The 24,653-nt window shown below is 40.5% G+C and overlaps 1 protein-coding gene across 1 annotated transcript in view; it reads right to left on the reverse strand.

The window, feature by feature from the left end:
* The window catches only part of LOC108104750 (DEAD-box helicase Dbp80), an 86,268-nt gene that overhangs the window by 21,512 nt on the left and 40,103 nt on the right, over window positions 1-24,653 (reverse strand). The window contains exons 5-6 of the mRNA XM_041817713.1: window positions 2,795-2,909; window positions 2,555-2,732 (exon numbers count right to left, since the gene is read on the reverse strand). Of these exons, the coding sequence (XP_041673647.1) occupies window positions 2,555-2,732; window positions 2,795-2,909 (293 nt within the window). The remainder of the gene's footprint in view (window positions 1-2,554; window positions 2,733-2,794; window positions 2,910-24,653) is intronic.

Genomic DNA, 24,653 nt, shown 5'->3' on the forward strand with positions numbered 1-24,653 from the left:
CTTTGATCCATATTTTTCGATAGCAAAAAATCGCCGAGCTCGCAAAACAACTTGTAACTTTACGCCTCTCACAACCAAACAAAAGAGGATGTTCCATTGAAACTTGGTACAGATGTTAGGGAAGAGTGTACCAATATAACAAAACAAAAAAAACGATAATCGAAAATATGTTGCCCGCGAAATTTGAAAAGTCACCTTACTTTTTGAACACACCTCGTAGTTTAAAAACACCTCTCTAATTTTTAGGATCCGACTTGTCCCCTCTTGTGAAGGGCAACAATAAATGATTCTTTCAGATAGTGACAATTTCCTATTCCGGACTTTCAGTAGATTCGCTTAGTGTTAACAAAACTATGGATCTGTTTTATATCCTTATAGCACTAAGTGTTTGTTCGGAACTGTTATAATTGTTATTTCTACCTGTTCTGTATTTTTAATAAAGTGCTAACTTGATGTTCTTTAGGTTAGTGAGGTACCTTTGTATACCAAGGGGATTTATCCACCATAGCTGAGGTACGTGAATAAAAATCGGATGAGTTAAGATGAAAAATACATTTAAAAGTTTTTAAAAAATCGGCCTTACGAAAAAATCGAAATTTCAAATCAGTTTAATTGCTCTTATGCTTAATAAATAGTCACGTTTCGATCACTAGATCTAATGTAGGATGATAAGGTTCTTCAAGGTGTGCGAGAGGTGGCGCTCTAGATATATGGGGCGTCCGTATCTGAGAGAAAGCACAGATCGAGCAATCGAATTACCCATATTATTTATTTAACCCTGTGATACGTCAAACATGCCAGCGGTAAAATAATGGTGTGACGTAGGGGTTAAAGGTATAGTGTTATCATTAATGGCCCATGCCACCTGGGGTACGTTGAAGTCACCCAACACCACCACCTGAGTCATATCAGATAGCATTGAGAATACAGATTCAATGGCTGTTAGATGCAGCTCACACGTCAAGCCATCGGACTTGAGAGAAACAGCAAGTGCGAGAGAGAGAGAGAGAGAGAGTGTTAGCGAGAGCAACAAAACGTTACAAGAGAGTAGGAGTTGAGGAATAGCAGTGTAAGCGACAGAGAGAGAGAGAGCGAGAGTGTGTATGTTTTCGAGATCTACAAGCCGGTGGGACATGCACAAAAGAGACCACAGCTGTTATGCCGGAGAGATAGGCGGGACAAACAAAATAAAATAGGGAAAAATACAGACCAAAATGCTAACGAATAACAATAATGCTTTGAATGACGCGGAAGCGAATCAGTTTAAATTTTGAAGTACATTAAGTAATCTGAGCATTGTTCGGGAAAAAAAAACAAAGAATTTTAACTGAACGAGAACGAAAAATGACAATGAATTAAAACAAATAATACGAAACGGCTCATACAGGCTATCATTTGATGCACATATATGCTAAAAGCTAAATGGTAAAAAAAAATATGTGTAGTAATTTCGGGTTACCGAACAATTTAATAACATGGATTGGATAAAGTATATATATTCTTGATCCGTCCGTCCGTATAAACGCTGAGATCTCAGGAACTGTAACAGATACAAAGTTGGGATTAAACATAAAGATTCTTGACGTCCCTGGACAGTGTAAGTTTATTTCAGAATCCTGCCTCGCCCACTCTAACGCCCACAAAACACGAAAAACTAAAACAGCTGAAATCTCGGAAACTGTGAGAGCTAAATAGTATAAATTCAGTATGTATAATCTTTGGATGCCGAAAATCAAAAATTCGAAAATCTCGGAAACTATAAGAGCTAGAAAACGAGCTCTAACGCCCACAAACCGCGGAAAGCTGTGGCGTCCATAATATTTTAGAGTATGTTTTCGTTTGACCTTGTATAACATATTTTTGTCCATATCAATCGATTTACCAAAGATTTTTCAAATCGGAATATTATTTCGATATTTATCAAAAAATTAAGGTTATAAAACCTCACATGGGTAGTAACGTCACTATCAGTTACTCAACATGCTTTCTCTGACAATACGTGGCACTTGGGGAATTTCCACTAGCAAAATGAATATTTTTAAATTGTGTAATACAGTAACGGGATCTTAAAGTCGCGGCCCTCGACTATAGCGTTTCCTCCTGCACTTTTTATTAAGAAGAATCCGTGTATGGTTGATCCTAACTTTCTAGATTTTATAGTTTTAGCCATTTTTGTTTTCCGGCTTTTATGGGCGTTAGCATCAGCGTTGGAAGATGCGGAAAAAATAATAAATAAATAAATAAAGAATAAATTTTCTATGACTTATACAATATTTACCGATATTTCAGCGTTCTTTGAGAATGCTGCGACCTATTCTTGCGGTTGGTGGTCGTAAGAGTGGGCGGGGCTAGATAATGGTACAACCTTGAGATGCTCTTGCATTTTAAGAATATACCTGCTTTGTATCGGTATTCTAGCTCTTATAAAGTATTTTGAAAGATCTCAGTGGTTTTAGTTTTTTTTTTTATTCTAGTAAATAGGTTAACCATATTTATATATATTATATATACAAAGGTTATTAGTTCGTTGGTGAAAAATATATTTTTTACGTACTTGTGTATTCTAATACATTGATCATGATGACCCTGGGTGGCTATCATGACATCTGCTTCATCTAACACAAAAACGGTTATTTTTTTCATCTCGAATAGACGAAATTTTAAGCCCCAGTCTAAAAGTTTTCCGGGGGTTCCAATAAGAATATGTTCCTCAATTTTTTTACTGCGATTAACTTAAAATAAAATTGAAAAAATGAGTTCGTAAGAATAATTTCAAAAAACAGAATTTACATACCTTCTTCACCTCGGACTGCAAATCTTAGTTTAATATCCGGACAAAATTGTCCCATCCGTGCTGCGACTTCACCAGTTTGAATAGCCAACTCGTATGTAGGGGATAAGCAAAGAACCTAAAATAGTATTCCACATTTTTTATATGTAAACGGCGGGACAATTAAAAATTAATTTTTTATATATACTTATTTAATAATTTTTTCAGTGTGAAATGGGTGTGTTTATACCCGTTACTCGTAGATTAAAAGGGTATACTAGATTCGTTGAAAAGTACGTAACAGAAAGAAGGAATTTTTTCCGACCCTATAAAGTATATATATTCTTGATCAGGATGAATAGCGAAGACGAATGAGCCATGTTCGTCTGTCTGTCTGTCTGTCTGTCTGTCCGTATGAACGTTGAGATCTCAGGAACTATAAGAGATACAAAATTGAGATTAGCCATGAAGATTCTTGAGGTCCCTACGCAGCGCAAGTTTATTACAGCATCCTGTCACGCCCACTCTAACGCCCACAAATCGCAAAAAACTAAAATTGCTAATATCTCAGGAACTATTGGAGCTAGAAAGTTGATATTCAAAAAGTATAATCTTTAGATACCAGCACATCTTATAGTAGTACTATCCGGCCACACCCACCTATACGCCCATAAGGCTCCAAAGACGGTTTTCGGATTTTCTAGAAAAGCTGATATCTCGGTAAAATTGCTGAAATCTCAGGAACTATTGGAGCTAGAAAGTTGAAATTCAAAAAGTATAATCTTTAGATGCCAGCACATCTTATAGTAGTACTATCTTGCCACACCCACCTATACGCCCACAAGGCTCCAAAGACGGTTTTCGCATTTTCTAGAAAAGCTGATATCTCGGTAACTATAAGAGATAGAAAGTTCTGATTAAGCATGTAGGTTTTATGATGCTCCCAATGCGAATTGTTTTTCCGACCAATCCACGCCCACTCTAACGCCCACAAAACCCGAAAAACCAAAAATGCTATCAATAGCGAAAACGATTGAGCCATGTACGTCTATCCGTCTGTCCGAACGTGAGATTTCAGGAACTAAAACAGATACAAAGTTGAGATTAAGCATGAAGATTCTAGAGGTCCCTGGACATCGCAAATTTGCTAAAATATCAGTAACTATAAGAGCTAGAAAGTTGAAATTCAGTATGTATATTCTTGGTATGCCAGCACATCTTATGGTGGTATCAATATCCGGCCACACCCACCAAGCGCAAAAAAGTTTTTCGCATTTTCTAGAAAAGCTGATATCTCGGTGATAGAAAGTTCGGATTAAGCATGCGAATTGTTTTTTTCCGATTAAACCACGCTCACTCTAACGTCGACAAAACCCGAGAAACCAAAAATGCAAAAATCTCGGGAACTATAAGAGCTAGAAAGTTGTGCTTAAGAATACGTATTTAAAAGATGCCACTGTAACTTGCCCCTAGTTTTCATTCACGCCCACTATAACGGTCACAAATCGGGGAAAACTGTGGCGTCCATAACATTATAGTGAATGTTTTTGTTTGACCTTGTATTACAAATTACACTATTTCGCTATTTATAAAGAAATTTAAGTTTTAAGGCCTCACATCGGCAGTGACGTCACTATCAGTTACTCAATATGCTTTCTCCGACAATAGGTGAAACTTGGGGAATTTCAACTAGTAAAATTAATATTTTAAAATTGTGTAAAACAATAACGGGTATCTTATAGTCGCGGCACTCGACTGTATAATGTCTATTTTTGTTCTGCTGGCGTTATAGGGAGCCATATGTCCAGATGGGAGCCATATGTCCAGATGGGCTTGAGGGTAGAGTTGTAGAGCAATATATTTCAGACGCAGGGGTGAACGGGCGTTAAGAATCCAGTGGAGGCTGTTGGCTTTCAGTTCTAGATGTTCTTTTTTGCATTGGATATGTCTTCTCCAGGATAGTCATCGCCGATAGAGGACGCCGAGGTACGTTACATCGTTAACTTGGGGAATCTGCGTGTTATTCAATGATAGTGTAGGGCAAGTTTGCCTGGATGTTGCTGTCTTCCACTTTACTGCGAAGGTTCTTTTGTATAGATACGGCTCAAGAAGCTTATGAATGTATCCTGGCAAATGTGTTTTAATTTTGTGCTTGAGACCATCTAGCCATACTCGATCAAAGGCTTGCGCTGCAGTATTCCCGATGCTCAAAGGCTGTGCGAATTTCTGATGTTATTCTGTTTACTTGTTCAATTGTTCCATGGTTTTGACGGAAGCCAAATTGATGAGCAGGGATAAGATTGTGTGCTTCTATATATGGTATTGGTATGGTATGCGGGTTAGAACACATTTTTCGAACAACTTAGACAAACACGATAATAGCCTGATTAGTCTGTAGGATGACGAAATTTTATGGTCTTTTCCGGGTTTCGGTATCACAATGACAATAGATTTTTTCCATTTTTTTTGGATAGTAGCCGAGTGTCATGATCCCATTGAAGAGCTTACAAATAACCTCAATGGCAGAGTTTGGAAGATCGGTTATCATTTTTGGGGTTATTTGGTCACCGCCAGGAGCCTTTTTCTGTTTCAGTTCCCCAATGACTTTCGCGATCTCCTTCGGCTGAAAGAATGGTGGCAAGGAAATAAATTCAGATTCGATTTGTAGTAGTACAAATGAATCAGTGGCAGGGTTCGGCTGCAAGACATTTCTGAGATGTAAAGCAAAAGTTTCGGCTCTATCTCTTATCGGCTTGACTGTTTCGATAGGGGAGCTCAGATTTGGATGAGCCCTCCACAGAGGATGTTTTGTACTGGTTGGCGAAAGTTTTTTAATATACCGCATGTGTGCCTTTTCCGCTTCTTGCCTTAGAGCCTTGAGTGTGCAAGTGGCTTTATTAAGATGTTGTTTTGATGACGGCGATCTTTTGGTTTGCCAGGCACGTCACAGGCTTCTCTTTTCTAAGACTGGCCGTCAATTTGCAGATTAGTTTTGAGGTGGTTGGTGTGCATCTCTCTGCCTTGTGGTGCTACTATAGCAGCACGAATACTTCTTCAAGAGTATCGGTAGAGCCGTCGATGTCCGCTGCGAGGATAAATTGAGGGTTTAATTTGATGAGCTTACATACTTTATGTATTTTAACCAGTTGGTTCTGTGCGACGTCGTCGACCTGTGGGGGTCATCTGTAATTTTTGTGCTTTGAAGGAGAGTTATTTGCACTGGAGAATGGTCTGATGACAGGTCCGAAAGTGCTCTGGCGCTTATTAAATTTCGTGGAATATTTTTTGTCACCGCAAAGTCTATTAGGTCTGGGACTTTCCGGGGGTCTGTTGGCCAGTATGTGGGGGCTGCCGGGGGAGACGTAGTCTAATTTGTTGTTTGGTTTTATGATTGCATTGTATAATTGCCTTCCTTTGGGAGTCACAAGGCGTGATCCCCAATGCGTGTGTTTAGCATTATAGTCCCCTGCGGCTATAAAACGATCCCCAAGCAGGTTGTAGAAGTCCATTAATTGTCCTTCAGAAATTGTAAAGCGAGGTGCGCAGTAGACAGCGGCTATGGTGAGGTGTCCGTTTCCTGACTGAACTTGAATAGGCATGGCTTGCAAATAATTAGTTGCAAAACTTCGATGAAAGTGATGCCTGATGCGTTCCCTGATTAGGATGCCGGCTCCGCGTTGGCTTTACCATCTGGATGATCTGTGCGGTAGAGTGTATCCTCTTACTTGCAAGTTGTATTTGTTCGTTAGGTGCGCCTCTGCCAGTATCATAATGTCGATTATCATTCAAAAACTGTGTTACTTCATGGTTGTGCCGTGAAACGCCATTGGCGTTCCACATCGTTATTCGTAGATTTGCCATCTGTTATTTGGACTGCTTAACTGTAGCTGTAGCACCATGTTCTGGTTATGAACCAGTGCTTGCATGGTCGTTTTCATGAATGACATGAATTCCATCATACTTTGTTGCATGGTGATCATCATAGATTCCAGAGTGCCTTGCGATTGAAGTTGGGTCTGTTGAGCGTTTCCTAGATTAGGCTGGGGTGGGTTTTCCGTCCCTGATCGAAGGGCATCGGCGTATGAGAAGCCCTTCTGGGTATTTAGTTGACCCAGTGACGATCTTGCAGCCGTGTCGGAAAATACTTCCGGCGTCGTACGCGGGTAATTGTACACATTTTGGCTATTCTGATGACGCGTTGCTGTCACTTTTAGGCATTGGGTCCTTTATCTCCTTGTAGATTGGGCAGCCTCTGTAATTTGCCGTGTGGTTACCTTGGCAGTTGACGCATTTTTTTTTTTTTTGGGTCTTCTTTGTTGGCAGGGCAGTTGGCCGAATTGTGGAAGTCTCCACAAGCTACTCAGACTGTTCGAAGTGAACAGTAAGCCCTGGTGAGTCCATACTCCTGACAATTTGTGCATTGCACTGGGCCGTTTCTTTTATGTGGCTCTTCCACGGTAATTCTTCGGTGCAATAAGTATTGCAATAAGTATTGGAAGTAAGTGTGTACTTTGCCCAGTGCAGACGTGTTTTCTTCAGCGCTCTCACAGTGTGCTGGTAAGCGTAGTAACAAACGGAAAAAAAATATTAAAATAAAAGCGAAAGGACGCTGGCAGCAATGCCAAATAGCAAGGGTTTTGATTCCCTGCAATCTTAACATCTAAACCACAAAAAAAACAAATAATAAGAAATAACAACAAATGCCAGCAACCAAGCCAATAACTAGCGCACCCGGAAAACAAACGACTCAAAGCCGCGAAAGACAACAACAGCAACAAGACGAGCGCCGACTCTCTGGTGCTCAAAACAACGCGTACTTTTCGTATGTCTCTCCGGAGCCAAAAAGTAGTGCAATGTCGTTGACCGCAACCGAAGACGTCCGCTCTCTGTCGCCCCGACTCCTAACCCCAAGCAGCGTTGCCGTTACTCAGTCTTGGAGCTCACAATGCCCTTCCCCCCTTTCCTCGATCGATGCACTGCCGGCAGTTTGGGCAATCTCTTCTACGGAGTCATCGGTAACTACCGTTTCTGCAAATACAACAACAACTGCGTCTACGATGTCGTCGGCTCTCCAGCCAATTCTCTCATCGCAAGCTGAACCAACAACAACCACAGCTACTGCCTTTACTTCAGTTACAAAGGCAACAAAAACTACAACTAACCAAGACCAAAACAAAACTCAGCAAGCGGGTTCAGCCAAACAGACCGGACTTGATCGGTACATTCATATCAAGCGTAAGCTCAGCCCGCAGAATAACGCCGTATGTAACAAGTCAAAAATAAACCGTGTCCAAACTGAAAATAAAATACCTGGGAATTCGAACAGCAATAAATTTGCGCTCCTAGCAGTAAATGAACCAGAACGGGCTCAGGAGACCCAACCGAAACCTAAGCCCCCACCAATTTACATTAGGGAGAAAATTACGACCGCCCTGGTAAACAAAATTGTTGCGCTGACTGGGGACGGAAACTTTCATGTTGTTCCGGTCACAAAAGGGGATATCCATGAAACCAAGCTTCAGACCAAATCTGAAGAACATTACCGAGCTGTTTCTAAATACCTGGAGGAAGCTAGGAAAAGCTACTACACGTACCAACTTAAAAGCAGAAAGGGCTTACAAGTGGTAATAAAAGGTATAGAGCCAGACGTAACCGCCAAGGAAGTTATCGATGCTCCCAAGGAAAAATGGTTCTCTGCAAAAAACGTTAGTAATATCGTGAACAGAAAAAAAGAGCCGCGACCACTCTTCAGGGTCGAGCTCGAGCCAGATAGCAAAGTCATGAAGAAAAATGAAGTGCATCCCATCTATAATCTGAAATACTTATTGCACCGAAGAATTACCGTGGAAGAGCCACATAAAAGAAACGGCCCAGTGCAATGCACAAATTGTCAGGAGTATGGACTCACCAGGGCCTACTGTTCACTTCGAACAGTCTGTGTAGCTTGTGGAGACTTCCACAACTCGGCCAACTGCCCTGCCAACAAAGAAGACCCCAAAAAGAAAAAATGCGTCAACTGCCAAGGTAACCACACGGCAAACTACAGAGGCTGCCCGATCTACAAGGAGATAAAGGACCGAATGCGTAAAGTGACAGCAACGCGTCATCAGAATACCCTAAATGTGTACAATTACCCGCGTACGACGCCGGAAGTTTTCTCCGACACGGGTGCTAGATCCTCACTGGGTCAACTAAATACCCAGAAGGGCTGCTCATACGCCGATGCCCTTCGATCAGGGACGGAAAACCCACCCCAGCCTAATCTAGGACACGCTCAACAGACCCAACTTCAATCGCAAGGCACTCTGGAATCTATGATGATCACCATGCAACAAAGTATGATGGAATTCATGTCATTCATGAAAACGACCATGCAAGCACTGGTTCATAACCAGAACATGGTGCTACAGCTACTTGTAGCTAAGCAGTCCAAATAACAGATGGCAAATCTACGAATAACGATGTGGAACGCCAATGGCGTTCTACCGCACAGATCATCCGGATGGTAAAGCCCACGGCGGAGCCGGCATCTTAATCAGGGAACGCATCAGGCACCACTTTCACCGAAGTTTTGCAACTAATTATATGCAAGCCACGTCTATTCAAGTGCAGTCAGGCAACGGACACCTCACCATAGCCGCTGTTTACTGCCCACCTCGTTTTACAATTTCTGAAGGACAATTCATGGACTTCTACAAACTGTTTGGGGATCGTTTTATAGCCGCAGGGGACTATAATGCCAAACACACGCACTGCGGATTGCGCCTTGTGACTCCCAAAGGAAGGCAATTATACAATGCAATCATAAAACCAAACAACAAATTAGACTACGTCTCCCCCGGCAGCCCCACATACTACCCAACAGACCCCCGGAAAGTCCCAGACCTAATAGACTTTGCGGTGACAAAAAATATTCCACGAAATTTAATAAGCGCCAGAGCACTTTCGGACCTGTCGTCAGACCATTCTCCAGTGCAAATAACTCTCCTTCAATGCACAAAAATTACAGATGACCCCCACAGGTTGACGTCGCACAGAACTAACTGGTTAAAATACAAAAAGTATGTAAGCTCACACATCGAACTAAGCCCTCAATTTAACCCCGCAGCTGACATCGACGGCTCTACCGATGCTCTTGAAGAAGTATTCGTGAAGGCAGCCACTATCGCAATACCACAATGCAACCAATCACCTTAAAACTAATCTGCAAATTGAACGGCTAGTACTAGAAAAGAGGAGCCTGCGACGGGCCTGGCAAACAAACAGATCGCCATCATCAAAACAACATCTTATTAAAGCCACTCGCTTACTAAATCGAGCTCTAAAGCAAGAAGCAGAAAAGGCACAACTGCGGTATATTAAAAAACTTTCGCCAACGAGTACAAAACATCCTCTGTGGAGGGCTCATCCAAATCTGAGCTCCCCTGTCGAAACAGTCACGCCGATAAGAAATTCATCTGGCAGCTGCGTACGCAGCGACGCGGATAGAGCCGAATCTTTTGCTTTACATCTCAGAAACGTCTTCCAGCCGAACCCAGACACTGGTTCATTTGTACTACCACAAATAGAATCTGAATCTATTTCCTTGCCACCATTGTTTCAGCCGAAGGAGATCGCGAAAGTCATTGGGGAACTGAAACAGAAAAAGGCCCCTGGCGGTGACCAAATAACCCCAAAAATGATAACCGATCTTCCAAACTCTGCCGTTGAGGTTATTTGTAAGCTCTTCAATGGGATCATGACACTCGGCTACTACCCAAAAAAATGGAAAAAATCTATTGTCATTATGATACCGAAGCCCGGAAAAGACCGTACAATTTCGTCATCCTACAGACCAATCAGTCTATTATCGTGTTTGTCTAAGTTGTTCGAAAAATGTCTTCTAACCCGCATAATACCATATCTAGAAGCACACAATGTTATCCCTGCCCATCAATTTGGCTTCCGTCAAAACCATGGAACAATCGAACAAGTAAACAGAATAACATCAGAAATTCGCACAGCCTTTCAGCATCGGGAATACTGTAGCGCAATATTCCTCGACGTATGTCAAGCCTTTGATAGAGTATGGCTAGATGGTCTCATGCACAAAATTAAAACACACTTGCCTGGATACACTCATAAGCTTCTTGAGTCGTATTTATACAACAGAACCTTCGCAGTAAGGTGCAACACAGCAACATCCGGAGACTACATTATCAAAGCTGGAGTCCCGCAAGGAAGCGCGATAGGGCCTACTCTGTTCCTACTATACACATCGGATAGACCCACAAATGAGCACCTAACAACATCTACGTTCGCTGACGACACCGCAATTCTAAGTCGCTCGGGGTGCCCAGGCAGAGCCACCACACAGCTAGCAAATCACCTGCTCGTAGTAGAGAGATGGCTATCTGATTGGCGGATTAAAATAAATGAACAGAAATGTAAACACATAACGTTTACCCTCAACAGACAAACTTGCCCTCCACTATCATTAAATAACACGCAGATTCCCCAAGTTAACGATGTAACGTACCTCGGCGTCCACCTTGACAGACGACTAACCTGGAGAAGACACATCCAATGCAAAAAAGAACACCTAAAACTGAAAGCCAACAGCCTCCACTGGATTCTTAATGCCCGTTCACCCCTGCGTCTGGAATACAAGGTCTTGCTCTACAACTCTACCCTCAAGCCCATCTGGACATATGGCTCCCAGCTATGGGGGCACGCCAGCAGAACGAATATAGACATTATACAGCGCGTCCAGTCAAAAACCCTCCGAATTATTACTGGGGCACCATGGTACATTCGCAATCTAAACATCCACAGGGACCTAGGCATTCTTACCGTAAAAGATGAAATAGACAAACAAAAAGCGTCCTACAATGAAAAACTCTCTATGCACCCCAATCTCCTCGCAAGAAGCCTGGTTCCCAGCCGATCCCGTCTACAAAGCAACGACCTGCACAGCCAGCAATAACTTTCTGGCCCCCTAACTGTCATATGACAGTTAGTTAGAGTAATTAGGTTTAAGATTTGATACACTTATTGTTAGTCTCCATAGGGAGAAGATTCAATAAAATAAATAGCAAAGTAAAAAAAAAAAAAAAAAAAAATAAGTATTGCAGATTACAAATGGGATGCACTTCATTTCTCTTCAGGACTTTGCTGTCAGCCTCGAGCCTGACGAGTGGTTCCGACTCTTTTTTCCTGTTCACGATATTACTAACGTTTTTTGCAGAGAACCATTTTTCCTTGGGAGCATCGACAACTTCCGTGGCGGTTACGTCGGTCTCGATTATTACCTTTTATTACCACTTGGAAGGCCTTGCTGCTTTTAAGTTGGTACGTGTAGTAGCTTTTCCTAGCTTCCTACAGGTATTTGGAAACAGCTCGGAACTGTTCTTCATATATCACCTTTTGTAACCGGAACAACAAGAAAGTTTCCGGCCCCAGTCAGCGCAACAATTTTGTTTACCAGGGCGTTCTTAATTTTCTGCCTAATATAAATTGGTGGGGGCTTAGGTTTCGGTTGGGTCTCCTGAGCCCGTTCTGGTTCATTTTCTGCTAGGAGCGTAAATCTATTGCTGTTCGAATTCCCGGGTATTTTATTTTCAGTTTGGACACGGTTTATTTTTGACTTGTTGCATACGGCGTTATTCTAGGGGCTGAGCTTACGCTTGATATGAATGTACCGATCAAGTCCGGTCTGTATGGCCGAACCCGCTTGCTGAGTTTTGTTTTGGTTTTGGTTAGATGACGTAGTTTTTGTTGCATTTGTAACTGAAGTAATAGCAGTAGCTGTGGTTGTTGTTGGCTCAGTTTGCGATAATAGAATTGGCTGAAGAGCAGACGACATCGTAGCCGCATTTGTTGTTGTATTTGCAGAAACGGTAGTTACCAATGACACCGTAGATAAGATTGCCCAAGCTGCCGTCAGTGAATCGATCTGGGAGGGGGGGAAGCGCATTTTAAGCTCTAAAAATGAGTAACGGCATTGCTGCTTGGAGTTAGGAGTCGGGGCGACAGAAACCGGACTTCTTCGGTTAGTTGGTACGTGTAATAGCTTTTCCTAGCTTCCTCCAGGTATTTGGAAACAGCTCGGAACTGTTCTTCAGATTTGTTCTGAAGCTTGGTTTCATGGATATCCCCTTTTGTGACCGGAACAACATGAAAGTTTCCGTCCCCAGACAGCGCAACAATTTTGTTTACCAGGGCGTTCGTAATTTTCTCCCTAATGTAAATTGGTGGGGGCTTAGGTTTCGGTTGGGTCTCCTGAGCCCGTTCTGGTTCATTTTTTGCTAGGAGCGTAAATCTATTGCTGTTAGAATTCTCGGGTATTTTATTTTCAGTTTGGACACGGTTTATTTTTGACTTGTTACATACGGCGTTATTCTGCGGGCTGACCTTACGCTTGATATGAATGTACCGATCAAGTCAGGTCTGTATGGCCGAACCCGCTTGCTGAGTTTTGTTTTGGTTTTGGTTAGATGACGTAGTTTTTGTGTTGCCTTTGTAACTGAAGTAATAGCTGTAGAAGCGGAAGCGCCGAGAAAAAGACGTCTGCACTGGGCACAGTACGAGTACCAAGTGATTCAGAAAAATTTAACAACAGTGAAGCCATCAATCTACAATGCCAAGTACAATACAATACGGCGCTATGTATTTATCAGTGGACGAACCAAGTCAAAACCACAAACACCTAAAAGTTATAAAAGCCCTTATCATCAAAATGCATAGAATATCCAACTATAAGCAAAGATCGACAAATAAAATACTAAGAAGTACACTATTCAGTCTACCAACTCTGTTAGTTCGAAAAGCGGAGATCTCAGGAACTATAGGATATACAGTTGAGATTACGTAGGCAGATTCTTGAGGTCCATACGCAGCCCAAGTTTATTTCAGCACTCTGCTACACCCATTATAACGCCCACAAACCGCGGAAAACTGTGGACTCCATAATATTATAGTGTATATCTTCGTTTGATCTTGTATAAATCTATAGATTTAACAAAGATTTTTCAAATCAAAACATTATTTCGCTACTTATGAAGAAATGTAGGTTGTAAGGCCTTACATGGACAGTGACGTGACATGTGACATGTTTTTTTGACAAAAGGTTGCGCTTTGTCCATTTCCACTAGCAAAATGAATATTTGAAAATTGTGTAAAGCAGTAACCGGATCATATAGTCGCGGCACTCGACTATGGGGTTTCTTCTTGATATGTCTAATCTTTTTCGGGATGAGATGGACTCAGTAAATTTTACTAACTAACTAAATCTTAATACACGTAATTTTATACCTATTAATTTGCCTAGATGTGTATCTTATTTTAGCTAGCATGAACCCTTTTGTGCCCATTGGAATAATTATAATAACCTCTTTCATCTTATTAGTGATTCAACGTCAAAACAAGAGATTCTCTTCCGAAGCGAACGGACGTGTTATTTTCTACTCTCGTTAACTTTGTTGGCTATTTACGAATATACGCTTAAACCGATACGAATTTCTTTCTATAAATAAAACCTTCAGCAGTGAACTAAACTGTGTAGCTTTTGTTTCTTTTGTTTAAACTCTCAATTTACTTAAATTATTTTCACATTCTCCTATTTCTCGTCTTTTGCGATAAACGGTTCCTCTCCCGCTCGCGCCTCTCTCGTGTTGTTTATCTATACCTTATCTTGATTTCAATCTATTCCCCCGCTCCCTCACACTTCTCATAGTGTGCATATCTAAAACTTATCTTGTTTATATTCTTCTTTTTCTGTTCTCGCACAGTGGGCTTTTTTCGATTAAATAGGGCTTAAAAATAATAATTATAAATCATTATGTCTGAAATTGTCTGCTACTTAAAATCTTGTAACAAAATAATTACAACTAACCAGCCGAGCGTTTTGTGTTGGCTTTGTGATAATATGGTTCATGCCAAATGTGCCAATTTCCGTGCCACCGTATCGGATGTTTTGGCCCGAGGCGATTCCGGCTTACATTATTGCTGTGAAAGTTGTCGGGGGACTCAAAGGGAAATGAGATCTTTTATGCGGCAGACAAAAAATGGTTTTCGTGAGGTGCTCGGCGCTTTTCGTAAAGCCAGCGATTTGCTCACGGCGCTGGACACCTAATTTAATAATGTCCAATTGTTAAATGAGTCTCCAAAGCGTTAAAAATCAAACTCTTGTGTGCCGCAGATCACTAGTTCTCCCACTTCTTACCTTCAGAACACTGACGTGTCGCCGCAGCTGTTTGGAACGCCTTCGGCCAACACTCCGGTGAGTACGAAAAATTCGGCATCCGAATTTTCTGGACATGATGGTAGGAAATCGTTAGATAGTTTGTCTGCTTCAAGGCCCCTGGCTCCTACAGAGCCAATCTCCATTAACATCAACCCACCCGACACACTGCAGGGGAATTTCGTGCCCGGACTACCGCCGTGCACTGGCGGTGCAGGATCAGAACCTGCTACACCAAAGCTCCTAAAGGTAATCCCACCTGAGAAACATATATTTGTTTCCCGGCTTTCCGAGGATACGTCTGAGTCAGACGTATTGGGATACATACAAGCCAGAACGAAAGCCGACATAAGGGTGGATAACATAACTAAATTTAAATATCATTATAACGGAATAGTATCATCATTTAAGATTCGCGTCCCCTCGGTGGAATTTGACAAAATGTGCTCAACCAAGTTCTGGCCGGAACACATTTTCGTCCAAGAACATCGACCGGGACATAAAAAAAAGAAAATTAATCGACCTGCGGCGGTAAAACTCCCTCAAACCAAAAGCCATTGAGTAAACCCTCGCAAAAAACTAACATCGTCTCTCATACTTTCCTATCAGAACACAAGGGGGTTGCGTACTAAGCTTCCTACTTTGTTTTCTGAGAGCTTTTCTTTTGCATCCCAAATAATTGTTTTTACCGAAACATGGCTGGTTTCGGAAATTCTTAGCTCTGAAATTTTTCCGAGTATGTATGTATTATACAGGCTTGATCGATCCCTCGGATCTGGGGGTGGAGTGTTAATTTCTGTCGACTCTAAACTTGTATCCGAGGAGATTAACCTTCAATTCGGCGATATCGAATTCATTTGTGTTAAACTTGCGCTTCCTGGTAGGTTTTTATTTATTACATGTTCTTACATCCCTCCCAAGTCCGACCCATTCACGTATGAGTTGCACCTAGCGGCCATACAGTCCGTTTTTACGTTATTATCAGATGTAGATCAGTTAGTGGTTCTGGGTGATTTTAACATACCACAAATTAACTGGTCAAAAAATGAAAATAGTTTAGCTTTAACACCTTCCTCACATAATGATTTTATTGCAGGTATGTTAGACATGACCCTGGAACAAATTAACCATGTTAAAAACTCTTTAGGTCGGTTACTCGATCTATGCTTTATCTCAGATTCGGACTCCGTATATATATCGAGGGTTCCACCACTTACACGCCCTGAAGATCTTTATCATCCCACTCTGGAGCTGGCGATCGATGTTGGACCACTCCAAACGACTGAGCCTACTAGGGCTGTCAAAAAGGTTCGATGTTTTAGCATGTCAGACTTTCTTAAACTTAATATTCTTATCTCTGATTTTGACTGGTCCGATCTCTACGCATGCAATGATATTACTTCAGCTTTAAATATATTCTACCATGCATTAAACCTAATTTTTGATATATGTGTTCCGATGAGGTACCCGTCCAGAACGGATAACCCTCCTTGGTATACCAAGGGCTTAAGCACCTTAAAAAATATAAAGTTCAGGCTTCAGAAGAAATACTTAAAAACTAGAACTCCGCTTAGTTACTCTCAATACTTAATTGCTCGGTCAAATTTTACCGTGCTTAACGCTCAGTGTTATAAAAATTATTTAGCTCGTTGTAGGACCCAATTTACACAGGATCCGAAACAGTTTTATAATTTCGTTAAGACTAAGCGTAGACCTAAAACGTTTCCTTCAGCACTAACGAAAACTCAACGGCGAGAACTGATCAGGCAATAGCCGATATGTTCGCCAAGTTTTTTCAAACCACATATTCACCTTCGACAACCGCTAGGCAGCCTTATGTCTACGGTGTTCCACAATCGAACCTCGTCACGCGACCTTTTCTATTTAAGAGTGGTATTCTTAAGGATCTTCAGAGTATTAAGCCGACCTACTCTCCGGGCCCCGACGGCGTTCCCGGCTGTGTGCTTAGGTACTGCGCGTCTTCCATTTGCAGTCCTCTTCTCAAACTGTTTAACCTCTCGCTTGAAACGACTACGTTTCCCCCTATTTGGAAGGAATCTTTCATCATTCCTTTACACAAGAAAGGGAAAACTTCGGATGCTGGTAATTATAGAGGTATCTCTAAATTATCAGCAATTCCTAAACTCTTTGAGAAAATTATTGTGCCCCATTTGCAACACCATAGTAGATCAATAATATCTCCATATCAACATGGTTTTATGGCTCTACGGTCTACAACTACAAACTTGCTTGAATTTACATCTTATGTCATTACTGGGTTCCGAAAAAGTCTTCAAACAGATGTCATCTACACTGACTTTAGTAAAGCATTTGACTCTGCAAATCACTCACTTTTAGTTCATAAACTTGACTTAATCGGATTCCCTTGCGATCTTCTTAAGTGGGTTGAAAGTTATCTGACTGGTAGAACGCAACGTGTTTTATTTAAAGATGTCTTGTCTGGTCCGATTTATGCTTCATCCGGTGTCCCTCAGGGAAGCCATTTAGGTCCGCTATTTGTCACATTATTCATAAATGACCTTCCAATCGCTTTAACAAATTCTTTTATTTTAATGTACGCAGATGATGTGAAACTTTGTATTCAATATAATGATGCGTGCTACCAGAGAAAACTACAATCTGACCTTAACAACTTTCAATTTTGGTGCTCTGCAAACTTACTAAATCTTAACGGCTCTAAGTGTAAAGTAATGACCTTCAGTCGCTCTAAGCCGTTAATATCCACTTATACACTTTGTGGTGTAACCCTAGATAGAATTAAGCTAGTAGACGACTTAGGTGTCCTATTGGATGCCAAACTTACATTTTCCGACCACATTTTTTCCATGGTTAACAAAGCCAGAGGTGTGTTAGGTTTTATAAAAAGATGGTCGAAAGAATTTAATGACCCTTACGTAACCAAAACTTTATTTGTCTCTCTCGTTCGTCCGATCTTAGAGTATGGATCTTGCGTCTGGAACCCCCAGTACGCGGTCCACCAAGACCGTATAGAATCAATTCAAAAAAGCTTTCTCTTATTTGCTCTTCGTGGCCAAAATTGGGATGCAAACTTACATCTTCCCTCCTATAAAAGCAGAATATTACAAATAAACTTACCTACCCTTGCTAACCGTAGGACAATGCTTGGCGTTGTTTTTATTAACAATCTTATTAGTGGGGACATTGATAGTCAAGCCCTAATAGGTCGCTTAAACATCAATGTGCCCGCTAGACCCACTAGAAACTATATTCCCTTATCCTTGAGACATTGCAGCTCGATTTTTGCCCTTCATGAACCATTTAGGGTGTTATGTTCGAGTTACAATACCCTCTACAACATTATATCCAATACTTCACCTACTAACATAAAAATCGTCTTACTAAACCACTTAGCTCATATTTAATTAATTTATTTATTTAATATTCCACTCGGTACTATCCCCGTGTTCCGAGCCGTACGATAGACGGCAGCGCCCCTCGGTCGGTTGGGCGGGAGGTGGGTTGCACGTTAAGCAACGGGAGTCGCGAAAAAAAAAAAAAAAAACGTCTATACCTTGTTTATGGGCCTTATGATTGTACTAGTTCTAGAGCCAATACGTTCAACAAAAATTAGCATGAACAATTCTTTTCCGTCAGTTCATATGAACGCTGTTAAATCAGGAACTATAAGAAATACAAGGTTGAGATAAACCATGAAGATTCTTGAGGTCCCTACGCAGCGCAATTTTCTTTTAACAGTGTGTGTAGAAACGCTGAGATCTCGGTAATTATTATTAATAGAAAGTTGTGATTAAGTATGTAGCTTCTAATAATTCCCCCAATATCTATTATCTTTTTAACCATCTCTCCCTAACACAAAATTCGGAAAACCAAAAACGCTTTAATCTCGGTAACTATAAGAGGTAGGAAGTGCGGTGACATTGCAGCTCGAAGTGGTATTTTCATGCAGCCACGCCTACTATAACGCCCACAAACCCCGAAAGACTGTGGCATTCATAATATTAAAATATATGTATTCTGCCCATTCAAACGCTTTTAAATCACGAACTAAAATCGTAAAAAAATTGAATTCTGTGGAACTATTATAGCTAGAAAGTTAGGATTAGCCAAGTATAATCATGAAGTGGCGGCCCATCTTAACGGGGCTACAATTATCCACTACCATTGTTAGGCGCACCATGCGCGAAAAGCTTTTAGCGCTTTTTGTAGAAACACTAAGATTTCAATATACATAAGTGATAGAATGTCGGTTTAACCATGCAGTTTTCAATAATGATACTAAAGCGTATTACGCCCATAAAACGACGAAAACCAAAGAAAACCAAATTGCCACCCCAGCACGAAGTTTCATTTTCATTAGGCAATACTCACTATATCGCTGACAAAAGATAAAAAAAAAATCGTCGAGATCTCAGTATTTATGAGAGCTAGAAATGTTGCATTAAGCGTGTCATTGATGCCATCTCAAGGCGGTACCGTTATCTAACAACGCCCGCTCTTACGGCCCTCAACAGGGAAAAACGGTAGCCTAGACATACATATATTAATATGCATATATATATATATTAATATACGTATAAGATGCTACTGCAGCTCAATGTTATTTTGCCCAGAAACCAGGAAAAACTTTGAATTGTACAGTACTAAAATGCATGTTTCCATTTTTCATTAGGCCTTGAAAAAATTTTTTTGTCATTATCTTTCGATATTAAAAATTTAAATAACATGGCCAAAGACGTAATCATCAGTCATTAAATATACTTTTTTTGACAAAAAGTGGACGTATGCTTACGTATTATAAAGATGCCACCACAGGCCGAGATACTTTTTAAGCCGCCCTGCCCGGAAAACTGTGTCGTTCATAATATTAAATTGTATATTTTCCGTTGAACATGTATAACATTTTGAGATAATATCTATTGATCTATGGCCACAAATTGCTAGTGTCGTCACCATCAGTTTTTATATTTGCTTTTTCCGAAGAAAGGTGTCGCTTTGACCATTTCTAATAGCAAAATTAATATTTTAATATTTTCAGCATATAAGTGATAGAAAGTCGGGATTAACCATGCAGTTTTCAATAATGCTACTGAAGCGTATTACGCCAGTTCGAAGTGTCATATTCATTCGGCCAAACCCAGTATAAGGGATAACCGGATAGGGGGGTCGGAAAACTAATCATGACACAATCGTCACATTTTATCACTTTTTTGAACACGTGCACTGATTTTAAAAAATAAATTTTTGGGTTTATGATTTTTGTGCCAGAATCCATACTGACTAAAAGGGTGAGGGGGAATCCTTATCACAGGAGACGACGGATAATGGGTTTCGGGTTGGGGGAAACCAGGTTTTTATCACTAATGTGACAGCTTAATAGCCCATAAATCTGTGCCAGAACCAACGAAAACTAACTACTACTAATATATCATTAAAAAGGTGGACGTCGCGCTGCGCGCTATGCTTCTCAAGCTTGACATAGTCTTCTAAGGCATATGTACCATGCGTAAGCAAATAATTCAGAAGATTTTCCTACGCGCGAGCATGCCACATAGAGCTGCCCATGTGAGAAGCATTGATTCTCCAAATTTAGTCTACACACTTGCAATGATTGTCTTCATTCTTTGTTGATAGTCATTGCGAAGGAAAGTCGCACCGGGAACTGCAAACTTTTGAATTCGAATGGCATGTCCGTCGGAATCATGGCAACATTACGTCTTTATCTTTGAATTTTCCAGTCAACATTGTCGTTTCGATAAAATTTTTCATCAGTTCCTTAACGAAACCTAGTTCCATTGCCAAGTCGAGGTGGATTTATATTATATTTCGAAGGAGAACTTTTAGCAACAATTCGTTTAAGCTTCTTATGATCTTACAGAAGTTTGTTGGCAACGTGATAGATTGCGTAGATTCATCAATTTTCATTCGCTCATATCCAATATCCATTAATTATTTTGCAAATATTAGGTTGTCAAATAAGTCTTGCGGTATTTTTATTGAATTTTCAATTGTCTATACGGTGAATGCAAAAGAACCTCCCATCAGAGCTCCCGGAGCTTCTGGCGCATCACTAAAGATGTGTGTGGCCTGGCGTTCTCCTGGAGGAAGACGATTCGGCCTCTGCTGATCAAAGATGGCCTCTTCTGCATGAGTGCTGTCTTCAAGCGGTCCAGTTGTTGGCAATGCAGGTCCGAATTGAGCGTTTGGCCATAGGGGAGCAGCTCATAGTGGATTATTCCCTGCCAATCCCGCCACACACACAGAAGAACCTTCCTGGCCGTCAATCCAGGCTTGGCAACCGTCTGGGCCGCTTCACCGCTTTTCGACCACGACCGTTTGCGCCTTACATTATCGTAAGTGACCCACTTTTCATCGCCAGTCACCAATACTCTTCAAAAACGGGTCGATTTTGTTGCGATTTAGAAGCGATTCGCATGCGTCGATACGGTCTAAGATGTTTGTTTGCTTCAATTCGTGTGGCACCCATACATCGAGCTTCTTAGAGACTCCAAGCTTCTTCAAATGGTTTATAACTGTTTAATGACTCATGCCCAGCTCTTGACCGATGCTACGGCTGCTACTATGCCGATCTCTTTCGACCAATTCAGCGATTTTATCGCAATTTTCGACGACAGGCCTTCCGAAGCTTGGCGAATTTTCGACCACCTCTACACCAGAACGAAAAACTTGATACCATCGTTGTGCGGTGGGAATGGAAACTATATCGGGTCCAAAAACTGCACAAATTTTATTGGCGCCGTGAGATGCATTTTTGCCTTTATCGTAGTAGTACTGTAAAATATGTCGTATTTTCTCTATATTTTGCTTCATGATTGCGACGCTATAACTCACGAACGACTTTAAAGATGAGACCTTCAATCAAACACGTGATGCGACGAATAAAACAAGAACTACGCGCTTTTAGCGCCAACTAGCGAAAATACCGCAAGACTTTTTGACAACCTAATATTAAATAATTTTAGAAGAGGTTTTCAGGACCTAAGCATGCAGACAGGTACACCGTTTGGCCCTGCCAAAAACACATGCTTTACATTCTAAACATCCTTTAAACCAGAGGTGCTCAACGCCTATGCTCTGAGTGCTCATTAGTTTTTCTAAATGCTCGGAGCATAGGGACTTGCTCGCCCATAAGCTTCGAGCGCCTGCGGCGATTTCACACTAACAATTTTTTAACTCCAATGTATTTTGTACTTTATTTTTCTGAGAACATCTGCGAACATCTGCGAGCACCTGCACTGGGATTCTTTCTTTGTGACTTCTGTTTGCAATTTTGAGTTTATTTCGCAGTGGAATTGGAAAAAGTTTTTCTTTCTCTCAGTGCACAGAAGCAAACCAACACAAAAGCGCCACTAAATATGTGCACGCTTTCTCGTATTTCTGTTAGTAAATGCTTTGCCATAAGACGATTTTGAGCACCCCTGAGCTTTAAAACTCCACATTCCGACAAGTTGGGTCGGGAGATAAGATTGGACCGGAGGCGTAGTAGTAGTTACCAAAGGTGAGTAAGAGGTTTGAAAAAACTGAGCAAAAGGATCAATGTCTTGATCCGTATTTGTTGTAGATTTTTCAAACGTTAGCATAGTCGGAAAGGTTTGAGGTTTATACGCTTCTTATAACACTGAGTATTATGCATTATTATGTATTATGTATTATGAGTTAGACCTAGCCAACATATAATGCGCGTAACTGTGATTGCTGCCAGTTCCTAGGTATTTTTTATGAATACTAAATTTGATATTTATACCCGTTACTAGAGCAAGAGGGTATATTGGATTCGTTAAAAAGTTAGTAACAGGTAGAAGGAAGCGTTTCCGACCCTATAAAGTATATATATTCTTGATCAGGATGAATAGCGAAGACGATTGACATCTGAAGACATCTGTCCGTATGCACGCTGAGATCTTAGGAACCATAAGAGATACAAAGATTAGACTAATCAGGCCGATTCTTAAGATCCTTACGCAGAGCACGTTTACTTCAGTATTGAGCCACGCCCACTTTAATTCCCACAAAAAGCTAATAAGGTGGGATAAAGTATGTATAATTTTCTTATTTTTTGCTTTTTGTAGAAACGCTGAGATCTCGGTAATTATTAGTAATAGAAAGTTGTAATTAAGTATGTTTCTAATGATTCCCCCAATATATATTATTTTTTAACCATCTGACCACTCCCACAAAATTCGGAAAACCATAAACAATTTAATCTCGGTAACTATAAGAGGTAGAGAGTGCGTTGACATCGCAGTTCGAAGTGTTATTTTCACGCAGCCACGCCTACTGTGGCACTGATAATATTAAAATGTATGTCTTCGTTTGACTGTGTATAATATTTATAGTTTATGTTATATCTGTCGATTTATTTCTATATTTATTAAGAAATGTAGGTTAAGGCCTCACATGGACAGTGACGTTATCATCATTTAGTAAACATGCCTTTTCTGACAAAAAGAGGCGCTTGGTGAATTTCCACTAATTAAATTAATACTTTAGCTTGCACTAAAACTCAGTCTCGCTCTTATTGTTTCTTTTAAACTCCTACTTCCAATAATCTTCTTTTGGCACAGTAGCCTATATACAAATAAATATTATACTTATCAAAATGTCCGATATTATGTGTTGTGCTGACAAATGCAACAAAATAGAGTCAAGTGATTAACCACCGTTGGCTGTTTGATTACATTGCGCACTTCAGTGCAGGGTTCAAGTCAGCCACTGAGACTGATGTGAGGCCCTGAGGGAAATTCTTGCGGCAAACTAAAAATGAGTTTGGCCTGTAAAGCTAACGCAGTTTTTTGCGCTGCACACTCAGTTCAATAACCTACAAATTTAAATCAGTTGCCTAAGCGCAAGAAAACAATCAAGCAGTAATTAACAGACTTATTAATCTCAATATGGTGTTGAACATGCCTAAAGGTATTAACGATGCTATTGAAACATTTATTCGGAACATCCATATTGCTGCTAAATCATCAAGCCTCAAACCAGCGTTACCAATTTAGCTATTTCTCCGCTAGATCTTACGGCTTTCAAAAGCAAAATGCGGGATAAATTGGAAACTAGCGGGTAGCGGGAATCATAGCTACTTTCAAAAAAAATGACAAAACTTTAGTTTTTTAAAAACATCTGGTGCCTTTGTGTATTTTTATTTTTTACGATGGCACACTTTAAAACCTTGCAGTATTTATGCATTGCAATGGTAAAAAACATCGATACGCCAAAAGATACATTTTTATCGATTTTTACTAGTTTTATACCATTACCATGTGGGTATTTTACAAGACCCCGCTTTTAAGGATTGGCTAACTTTGGATGCAGCGGATGATCAAAAATGTTTTTGCAAATATTGCAAATCCAGCATTAATGCAAAACTGTCTGATTTCCACGCGCATGACAAGACAAATAGGCACAAAACTTCGTCAATAACTTTTCAAATTTCAGAACTTCTCAAAAATACTTAATAAATAAATAAAATTAATAAAAATATTGTTTTCCTAACGTAGCTTGATATAAATAAAATTAATAAAAATATTGTTTTCCTATATTTTGGCTATCATTCTAATTTTCTGGCGGTTTCTTGCGTTTTTCATATGTATGTTACTTAAGCTATTTTACGAGCAGAATAATTGGCAACACTGCCTTAAA

Source organism: Drosophila eugracilis, unplaced genomic scaffold, assembly GCF_018153835.1.
Source record: "Drosophila eugracilis isolate 14026-0451.02 unplaced genomic scaffold, ASM1815383v1 contig_1040, whole genome shotgun sequence".
Classification (NCBI taxonomy): domain Eukaryota; kingdom Metazoa; phylum Arthropoda; class Insecta; order Diptera; family Drosophilidae; genus Drosophila; species Drosophila eugracilis.